Source organism: Carex rostrata, chromosome 21, assembly GCF_964058835.1.
Source record: "Carex rostrata chromosome 21, lpCarRost1.2, whole genome shotgun sequence".
Taxonomy (NCBI): domain Eukaryota; kingdom Viridiplantae; phylum Streptophyta; class Magnoliopsida; order Poales; family Cyperaceae; genus Carex; species Carex rostrata.
Genome location: NC_135938.1, coordinates 5541313 through 5552817, shown reverse-complemented (window position 1 = coordinate 5552817; position 11505 = coordinate 5541313). Strand labels below are relative to the sequence as shown.

Sequence of the window (11505 nt, the reverse complement as noted above, 5' to 3'; positions counted from 1 at the left end):
GTCAAAACAGATTGACGGCCAGGATCCAAACTCAAAATTTGGGTTACTTTATAAAACAGAATTATGTAATTAAAGTGGCTCCGCTTCTGCCTTTTTTTTTTTTCTTTTTTTTTTTACTTTTGAATAATATATTTTTACTTCTTTTTTGTCTAAAAAAAATAATAACAAGGATAAAATTCAAAATAATTATAAGGTTACATTTCATTTTAAATTTTATCAAATCCTATTAAATATCTACCCCAATAAATATATAGTATTTCGCTCTTTTCATTCTAATATTTTTTTTTGCTGACTCTAAGTAGGGAAAATATAGGAATTAATTGAACCGAGCTAAATTTTCTCTTCTAGCAATAGAGACAAAGAGGCGATATAACTAGCTAAAGAGAAAGAGTTCTATATATATAAAGCACCTAACTTTAAAACAAAACAAAAAAATGTAAGAGTTTGACGTATTTCTATATAAATTATAATTAAATTGCAAACATATATAGATTTTTCTGCTAATTAGCTGGACTCTCGCATGTCTTTCTACCGTCGACTGATGAGTTCACATCCGGTCCAATACTATACATCACTATGAGGAATCCCTTATAATACACGGCTCGTTCATTATTTATAAAGGATAAGGCTTGGATAATATGGATAGTATAAGGTTATCTGTGGTGTGACTTCAAAAATCTATCGTATAAATTTCAAATTTCGATTTAAATTACTTAATAAATTTGTAGAATACTAATTTTTCTTATTTTTTTTATCTTTTTTTATAATTTTGTACGATTTATGAAAGATGACAAAAATTAGTCAAAAATATTAACAATTACTTTTGTTTTAGGCCATTTTTCATAAATCATAAAAAAATAGTAAAAAATAATATTTTACAAGTTTATTATATAACTAATATATTGAGCTACTTAAAACAAAATTTAAAATTAATTTAATAAATCTTTTAAAACGTAGCACGGATAAGCTTACACTATTCATAACACTGAATTCTTACTCATTTATAAATATACCACAACGTGTTATCCACGGTTCGAACTGTATCAACTCTCAACTTCATACCATGCCGAGGCCATACCTGGCTCCTCATTCCACATTCCACATTCCCTGAGTCTCTGTTTCCAGAAAGAACGGAATCTCATTGACAATATACCTCCTTTCTTGCCCCTGTGACAAGTAACTGACATTCGGGCCCAGTCCAAAAACACTCCCACCAGCTTCGTGTGAGTGACTCGCCACACATTTTTGCCACATGGAAACGTAACAGAGAGGAATCAGACTGATGAGCTGGAGTGTCTCTGGGCCGAATTCACATCCTCTGAGATATCTCATATTTTGCCTGACTTTTTGGAAATCTCAACCGTTGCAATACGTTCTGCGAGAATCTCAAAGCTAAAATAATACTGGCCCCCACGTCATCCCGAATAGGCACCGGACACGTCGGTCATGCAAAATATGAGATATCTCAGAGGATACGCACTCCTCTGGGCCTCTAGTAAGGAGTAGTTGACGTGGAGGCAGGCAAACCATGTCCACTGTTACCACTGGGCACTGGCCCCACAATGCGTTCAACACGGATAGGAACGAACGAACTCCCAAATCAAAGCAATTTAAAAAAAAAATTAAAATAAAGGGAAAAACTTCCACTCTGGACGCCACGTGGACAGCGGTTGTGGTCCTGCCAATCCGAGATTCCTCCGTCTCGCTGGCCAACTTTTCACCGGTGACTCCTCATCCTGTTCACCTCCACTTCAATTCTCAACTGGATAACATGCACTTCCACATTAAAATAAATAAATAAATATATATATTACCACCGTTTATGTAATTTTTTTTATTACATACAAAACCCACTGTTTCTGTCTGCCACAAGTGTTTTCTATGGACTATGGGGCCGAAAGGAGGTGATTGGCAAACTGCCGTGGGCCCACCCACAAGGAATCCAGCCTATCTTCTCATCCCCTCGCCCCCCCCCCCCCCCCCCCCCCCCCCCCTATTGCTCTCTCTCCTTGCTATAAAAGAGTAGCTCACCCCAGGAAACAGGAAAAGGGAGAGCGAACATGCAAATGGAAGTAGGTGGATTTCAGATCTAGCTAATTAACACCTCACTTAATAAATTATCTTGTGTCTCTTATCAATCGTATCAGATTTGAAATTCGAGGAGATAGAGAAGATATATCTGAGAAAGCAACAGCAGGATTGAACAGTGATCATTTCATTTGAGATGGAGGTTGAGGATGATCTGTTCTTTGCCGAATTGAGCGAGCAGATTGCTCTGCTAATAATGGATGAAGAAGAGGAGTTCCCCTTGCAATGCCAGCCTCTTCCTGTTCAGGTTTTTTACCTATTAGCAATTACTGATCATTTTCTATTCTGATCTTTGATCCAAAAAATCATTTTTGTTCTTTTTCTTTGCTTTATTTTTAATTAACAGATAGTTGAAATGGTTTCTAGGGAGTATAAGGTTTGATGAAGTTTAAAACAGAATGATGCCTATAGAACGTTTTAACTTGAAATTTGAATTTTCCACCCTTATGAAATATGCACCGTTTAGCTTCAATTTTGAAAATGAACAATCTTAAAAAAGATATCAATAAACTCAGGCAACTTAATCACTAAACTCACTTTAATTACATTTCACATGAGAAGATTTGAATTGATTTTCCATATACATTCTGAGGAGGTTCCAGCACAAAAGTTTTGCCATAAGAGTGTGCTCCACAAAAACAAGAACTGTCATTAATGGAAAGGGAAGGGAAGAGAACCCAGTCATTTCACCTCGTCTCCACCCCGATTTGGAGGTGACGGATTTCATTAAAATTTCAAAGAGCTTTCCCCTCCGCACTGTAGCGTTCTCCTCCGCTCCCTTTTCATTTCACCTCTTCTGGAGCAGGGTGAATTCACGGGCTTAGTGAAATCTCCCCCCGCCCGTGTTTCTCCCTTCCCCTCCCCTCGGTTCCACTCGTCTGGAGCACACCCTAAATGACCAAGCATGCAGATCTGGCACCTAGGCACTTGGTACAGTAAAAGAACCATTCTCATTGCACCACAACATGTGGTCCAATTATCACACTGTTCACACACGACTTGCCATTTGCCAATTTGCCATCTAGCAACTTTATTTTAAAAAAAACATTTTTTTCACATCAAAAGAAAAAAAACATATTCAATGGAAAAAAGTTTACCTTACCTTTAAACAGCTAGCTAGTACCTGGCGCATTAAAAAATCCGTGTGTACTGTACATGTTAAAGAACACAGATCATTAACAGTTATTGGTACTGTGTTGAAACTTGAAAAACAGGGAATGCACCATGTGCCCCAAGCCATGGTCCCACTACCGTGCACATACTATGAGGTGGCATACACTAGAGAGAGCAAGGGGACAGGTGTCTTCATCCCACGCTTCACAGCGCCTAGAAGGAAGCACAGAGCGGGTCGATCCGGTTCAAACAATGCCAATTCTCAGAAGAGGCACCAGCCGCACCACCAAGAGAAAAAGAGAGTAGCAGTCGCCAATAATTCCAGCATTGCAGGGCAGAGGGAGAAGTCCGTATCGCTCAGCTGACACTAACAATAATCTGTTATTATAAGTCAGTGGGAGTTTGTATCCTCTGTTGGTTCGTCAAGTGCAGATATGTGCAATTTTTTGGAGAGCAGAAAATCAACACACTAATCATCGTAGAAAGGAAGCTAAATATCAGGCCAATTCAAAATTGCATCTATTGCAAATTCGAATAATTTCAGAGGATATAGACTGACTGGCACATGGATATTCTTTTTTGGCCATATTATTTATATGTTTGCTATAACTAGGGACAGAATAATAGTAGAAAGTCCCTGGTGGATAATAAAAGCTGCCGGAAGAGGCACCCAAGATAAGATAAGTGGCTTCTTTTGGCAGGATGTATAGTTCCTTTCACCTATTACTAATTACTGGAGTGTAATTTTTTGAGAAATAAGATGGGTTTGTTTCAAATAAAGTCGAGACCATACGATCTTAGCGCGATGGAAGTATCATTGTATTTATTTTAATTACACCAAGTGAAAGGTAATTTATGAAGAACATAACACAAGGAATTTCCTACCTTTCACTTTTATATCCCTGTAACATTTATTTTTCATTTAAGTTCCATCCGCGCGCCTCAATACATTTATTTAAAACTAGAAAACATTGTTGTCATAAAAAATATTTTTTTACCAGCTGAAGTAAACTTTGATAGTACTTACGTAAGCTCGGTTATATATTATAAAACAGCAGCAGTGGTGGAGGTAGTAAGATCAAAGGAGCTCAATTGATTTCTATTTATTTTCAAAATTTATGTATGTATATGTGATTTTCTATATAGTTTAGATCAAAATGTTACAAATATAATAAAATTGACTTTTATTTGTAGTAAATATATAAATATATATATATATATATAGAGAGAGAGAGAGAGAGAGAGAGAGAGAGAGAGAGAGATAGAGATGGGCTATGGTGCATTGCAATGCATGGAGGGGTTTGTGCATTGGACCATAAATCTAAAATTCAAAATTCAAATGGCCGATCCAAACCGTTCATCTTGTTCTCCATATTAATATGTGCTTGGAGACCAAATTTTACATTTTTCTAAATTTTTTTACTATTTATTAAGTATTTTACAAAATTATTGATCTAACGGTGGCTGCTGATTTTACTGTTTTGTTAAGCCACCGTTGGATCAACAATTTTGTAAAATACTTAATAAATAGTAAAAAAAAATCCAGAAAAATGTAAAATTTGGTCTCCAAGCACATATTAATATGGAGAACAAGATGAACGGTTTGGATCGGTAATTTGGATTTTGAATTTTAGATTTATGGTCCAATGCACAAATCCCTCCATGCATTGCAATGCACCATAGCCCATCTATATATATATAGAGAGAGAGAGAGAGAGAGAGAGAGAGAGAGAGATGGGCTATGGTGCATTGCAATGCATGAACCCCCTTATGCATTGCACTATAAATCATGGATTTAAAGTCCAAACGATCGATCCGGACCGTTAGATGTTTAATCCATATTGAAATGTGCTTGGAGACCAAATTTTATATTTTTTGGAATTTTTTTTACTATTTAGTAAGTATTTTTGAAAATTGCTGTTTTGCTGTGAACAGTAAAAAACAGTAAAATTTTCTGGACCATCAGATCAGCGACTTTCAAAATTGCTTAATAAATAGTAAAAAAATTCCAAAAAATGTAAAATTTGGTCCCCAAGCACATATTAATATGAAGAACAAGATGAACGGTTCGGATCGGTCGTTTGGACTTTAAATCCGTAATTTATAGTGCAATGCATGAACCCCCTTATGCATTGCAATGCATCATAGCCCATCTCTATATATATGGAATATGCTAGCATGCTATGCATAGCATAGAGCCCCTCCATGCAACGCCTTGGATTTCGACTTTTCAAAATATTAATGGTTGATCCGAACCGTTCATCTTGTTCTCCATATTAATATATGTTTGGGGACCAAATTTTACATTTTTTGAAATTTTTTTTACTATTTCTTTAGATTTATTGAAAATCGCTGTTTTCAGCAAATCTGGACCATAAAAAAACAGCGATTTTCAATAAATCTAAAGAAATAGTAAAAAAGTTCCAAAAAATGTAAAATTTGGTCTCCAAATACATATTAATATGGAGAACAAGATGAACGGTTCGGATCAACCATTAATATTTTGAAAAGTCGAAATCCAAGGCGTTGCATGGAGGGGCTCTATGCTATGCATAGCATGCTAGCATATTCCATATATATATATATATATAATTAATCTCTATTTATATTTGACTTTTATAATTCGAAAGTCTGATTCGGCTTCTTATCAGAAACATGTCGTGATATGCATATTGTTTGTCCAGTGAGAGTGACAATTAAGGACTTGAGTGGCAGGGGGGTCAGTATTTGAAGGGGTAGTGAAATGATGAATGATAGAATTATTGCACGAGGCACCATGTGAACATGTGATATTGCGAGAATTCGTATCTTCCGAGTTAATTGAAACTTTGAGTAAAAGATCTGGACCCACCGATTCAAGTCTGCGCTAATATTAAAGGAGCAAAATTAGGGTGTGATATATGTTCTTATCATGGTTGGTGAGCACATTTCTAGGAGGTTATGAGATTGACTTCGAACTACAAATTCAAAATTGTTGAAATTCATATACTTCGTTAGTGATGCATGTACATGTAAATTTTTTTAAGTTTTGAATTTATTTAGCACATAGTCAAATGGTCAAAATAATTAATATTTTATTAGTTATTCTTTTAATAGTTTTATGTATTTATTTTTCATCATTTTTTTGACCGCTTAGCCATATATTAAATGAATTCGAAACTTAAAAATTGTGCATGTACATACATCACTCATGATGTACTTGGATTTCAATATGTTTAGATTTGTAATTCAAAGTCAATACGATTGCTTTTTGGAGGTGTGCTCACTACAAAAGACTGGCACTTTTCACGACGGAGTACTGTCATAAACGTGTTTTTTTTATTTGCGACGGAGTACCGTCATAAATGCGTTTTTTCTCTCGCGAAAAGTGTCTACTTTGTTGTTGTGGCGCTCATCAACCTCTCTTAATGAGCACATCACACTCTAGTTTTGCTCATATTAAAGAGGTATGTGTGTTATATGCATGGGATGAATTAATTCCAATTTTGACTCGACTTGTGTTATCATGTATCCTTGCACTATTACATAAACATTAAGTATACACAGTTTAAAAATAAAGTTATACATTGATATGTAACTGTGTCTGCAGATGTTATGAATGAAAGTGTCAGTGAATTGTACACAGTTGAAAAACCATATATGTTTTTTCAAAAAAAAAAAACTCTCATATTTTTTTGCCAAAACAATCATACACGGTTTTAGTTAAAAAAAATCGTATATAATTTATAACTTTTTATAATGAAAGATATCAATTAAATTCTAAATATAAATTCAAATAAACACTACATTCACCAATATACCCAATTCACTGAACTACATTTCAAAGACTACAAATTTAAAGAAAACACGTACAAAAAAACCCTACATTTATCAATACAACTACATTACATAAATTATTTTATGAATAACATTTAGAGGTGAAAACGGTATGGATAATATTTGATCTGTATTCGAAAATATAGAAGTAGATATCTGATATCCGAATATCTGCTTAGATAAGGATACTGTTATGGTTTTACATTTAATTATCTGTATCTGAATAGTAGATATATACCATATATTTTAATATATAGTATGAAAAAATTATGTTATTCACCATTATAATTAGATAAATATTTTTTAATATTATTTTAATTAATATATGATTTATATTCGTCTCATATCTGCTCCGTATCTGTATTCAGAAAATGAAAAAAGGAATATGGATATAATTTTACCACTATTCTCTCCGTATCCGCTTTGTTTTCACCGCTGATAATGTTCTAACTAAAAAATAATAATACAACAAAAAAAAATCTAAATATGAGACTTTATACGTTTACATGAATAATGCCTTAAAAAAAATATGGTAAACGAGTACAAAATTCATATACGGTTTGGTTTTTAATTAGAAAGTGTGTACCATTAATTGATTCCAATTGTACACGATTTCTAATAAAGAACTGTATCAGTGGAGCACAATTATACATAGGTCTTTATTAAAAATCGGTTGGAGCTCATTTTTGAATGCGTGACTTTTTGCTCTGAATATGAATTTAATGGAAGTTTTGAAAAAAAAACGTGTATGATATATAGTGTACGATTAATATTTTTATAGTAGTGTTAGCCATGCATGATGTGCTAGAAATTGTCGGGGATGAACACAATGAAACACGTCTAGACATGATACGTGAAACATCCAACATTTTGTGTCGTGTTCTGACGTCGGGATAAAAAAGTGACTTTTCGCAACGGAGTACTGTCATTGTTCAGCTTTTCGCGATGGAGTACTGTCATTGTTCACCTTGTAATTAACGCGACGGTACTTTTCGTGAGGGAGTACTATCATAAATGCGTTTTTTCCCTCGCGAAAAGTGTCTACTCTGTTGTCACGACGTGTCGTTACTTGTATGTGTTGTTTGTATTAGTCGGATGCCGTGACTTTTGATAGGCCTAAATTATATACATATTCGATCTGATTTTTATCACACAACAACACCAAATATCTTGTATTTTGAATATAAAGTGAATAGAATACACCTAGGATCAAGTTACTGCGTTTGTTTGGTTTTTCATTGCAGGAAATGATGAAAAATGGCGAAAATATCTCTCAGTGCGGATCAACCACACGCACTGCGGATCAGTGCAGTCGCACTGGGTACTTAGCCGCAATTCTAACATCCAAGCGCTATGCTGGAATTTTTTCCGAGCCTAGTGCGGATGCAGTTCCACCCGCAGTGCGGATGAGCCCAGCCGCACTCGAGACTTGGCTGATTTCAGAAACTTTAGGAAAAGCGCAGTATCCACCCGCAGTGCGGGTCATCCATCCGCAGTTCCACCCGCACTCAGAAAATTCGTAGAAGTTAAATAAGGAAACTTAGCCTCAGTGCGGGTGAGACCACACGCAGTGCGGATGAGGCCATCCGCACTGGACCCGCAGAAAGCCAAATTTACACAGTTTCTATTTTTGGCGCTTCATGGACATGTTTTACAGCTAAATATGGACAAGACAACCTGGGAAATAATCTGAATATAGCCCCCACTCATCTCACAATTATGCTTCTTAATTGGGCATAGTCCTTGGCTATAAAAGAGGAGGTTCATTCTCATTCAAAATCCAATCTCATTCTCTCTCTCCACACACATCCAAAAACTTGATACGTCCAAAGGGTATGGTAAAAAACTTCAGTACAATTAGATGTATTTTTTATCCCTAAATACACTTTTGATTCAGATTGCAACTTTACAATTCATTATAGATTTGGTTGATTGGTCTTCAAGTATCTCCATTGTTAATTTTTTTTTTCTTCATGAATATTTTTAATATTTTCGTCCACTAATTTTTACATCATTATCATTTCTGTAATTAACTTTAAAATTCCTCGTAGTGTTTTTTTAAGGTTAGCGGACTGGCTGCCTGCCAACAATTATATTAAATTTTTTTTTTTTTTTTACAATACCTAGGGTAGATTCAAAAGTGAAAATGAAAAAAGAATTACAAATTCTCTCTATGCTAATTTTCAACTCTTTCTGGACATATACCTCATATTAGATGCAGACGAATAAGTGCATCTGAATGGGTTCATCTAATGGATGCAACCTATCTGAATAGGTGCGACGGTGCGTAGTATTATAAATATCCATGCAACTATTTATTTTTTGCTATCTCATTTTGTTTGTACTTCTTCAAAAAATCGAGAGAAAGTTTGAGGTTGTTAGTCTGTGTCAGCACTCCGATTCGTAGTTGTTTTCAACTTATTCGTGTAGATACCGATAGACACGTAGCTGTTGTTGTTGGTGTATATCATACACGAGAACAGAAAAGAAGAACACTACTTTTACAACTAGACGAAGATATATACTGCGCTTCTAGAGGTAAAATCTATCTTGAATTTAATTTTACACTTGGTTTATGTTTCTAGTAAAAACAATTGACGGAATTTAATCAAATTGTTGCACCTTTATTTTACCTGAATTCCCAACACTATGTGTATGTGGGTCGCAAGTTCGAAATCCAGATAGAAAAATCCCTTGTGAATATTTGGATGGCTCGACTTCCACCCTCACTAAAAAAATGGTAAATTTTGTCGGAGGCTACTAAACGTTGTACTTTGTCACGAATTGGTCACTTAAGTATAATTTGTTCCTCTATAGCCAATAAACTTTTTGTTTGTTTCAATCAAGTCACTCTATAATTTTTCATCAAAAATGTTAACGCAATATGCTCATCCATGTCACTTTATATTGTATTAATTTTTTGGACGCCAAAAATAAGAGACGAACATATCCCGTTAGTTTTTTTTTAATAAAATGTTATAGAGTGACTTGTTTAAACCAATAAAAAATTTAGTAGCTGTAGAAAAACATATCAAACTTGAGTAACTAATTTGTGACAAAAGACAAAATTCAGTGAATTCCAAAAAAAATTACCCAAAAACGAAATTGTTTTATTTGATTCTTAAACATACATGACTAGATTTCTATATCTAGTTCATATGAACATATTTAAATTTGCATTGGCTAGTATTCAGACTTGTACATCAAAAAAAAAAAAAAAAATATATATATATATATAGAGCTAGGCTACGGTGAGTTGCGAAGTAAAGCGACTATTTTACTTCACGCTCATATTTTGCGATTTTAAAGTTCAAAATGTCGATCCGAACCGTTCATCTTGTTCTTCATATTGAAATGTGCTTGGAGACCAAATTTTACATTTTTTGCAATTTTTTTACTATTTATTAAGCAATTTTGAAAGTCGCTGATCTGATGGTTCAGAAAATTTTACTGTTTTTTACTGTTCACAGCAAAACAGCAATTTTTAAAAATGCTTAATAAATAGTAAAAAAATTCCAAAAAATATAAAATTTGGTCTCCAGGCACATTTCAATATGGATTAAATATCTAACGGTTCGGATCGGTAATTTGGACTTTCAAAATAAAAATACAGCGTGAAGTAGAAACGCATTTTACTTCGCAACTCACCGTAGACTACCTCTATATATATATATATATTTTAGTAAAGGTTAGAGTCAAGTTATTCAACTATTTAATATTTATAAATAATTTTTTCATTTAAATTTTGAACCCGTGACTTTCTACATGAAGAATGTTATCTTTGTTACTAGATCAAAGACCGGTTCTCCAAATATATTTATATTAGTGTTATGTTGTTTAGACTTACAATACGGTACTTATAATCAATGTATTATTGTTTGCACTAGTTCAAAAACATTTCTGCGTAAAAATTCAGCCAAAAAAAGGTGCGAGCCGTGAGCAAGCAGTCATTAATTATAGGAGTGCAAAAACACAGACACCAAAAGAGAGAAATATGGAGAGCACAAAAAAAACAAAAACAAAAACAAAAACAAAACAAAACAAAGAGAGAAATATGGAGTGCAAAAACACAGACACCAAAAGGGAGAAATATGGAGTGCAAAAACACAGCCACCAAAAGAGAGAAATAAGCTTAGCCAAATTCGAACTTGTCAGGTGAGAGATTGAACTAGAATGAGCTGAGCTGAGCTAAATTCAAACTTCTCAGATAAGAGATCAAGCGGAACGAGCCAGCTCAATTGTAAATCAATCGAACTATTGACGAACTTATTCCGAGCCAATTTCAAACACACCGCGTCCGAAACATTTTGTCAGTGCTAAGCACAATTAGCAGCATACGTATATATATCCATAATGTAATACAACAATATCATTTAAAAAAACGTGGCTTGTGAAAATCGATAGACAACTTTCAAAACACTAGACTACTATCACACATTTATTATTTATGAGAGGAGCTAGACTATATAAAAATTAAAAAAACTCAAA

At 34.2% G+C, this 11505-nt stretch overlaps 1 protein-coding gene across 1 annotated transcript; it reads left to right on the top strand.

Annotated features, from left to right (window-relative positions):
• The first annotated feature begins 2050 nt into the window (after positions 1 to 2050).
• LOC144573546 (uncharacterized) lies at positions 2051 to 3996 on the top strand. Its single transcript, XM_078323331.1, has 2 exons — positions 2051 to 2335; positions 3303 to 3996. Exons 1-2 carry the CDS (start codon positions 2225 to 2227, stop codon positions 3564 to 3566), a joined length of 375 nt encoding a protein of 124 aa, XP_078179457.1. The 5' UTR covers positions 2051 to 2224; the 3' UTR covers positions 3567 to 3996.
• The last annotated feature ends 7509 nt before the right edge of the window (positions 3997 to 11505 follow it).

Excerpts from the sequence above, each read along its gene's own strand:
- LOC144573546 (XM_078323331.1), top strand. The coding sequence starts at position 2,225 with ATGGAGGTTGAGGATGATCTGTTCTTTGCCGAATTGAGCGAGCAGATT. Across the intron at positions 2,336-3,302 it reads GCCAGCCTCTTCCTGTTCAG|GGAATGCACCATGTGCCCCA; the intron begins GTTTTTTACCTA and ends CTTGAAAAACAG.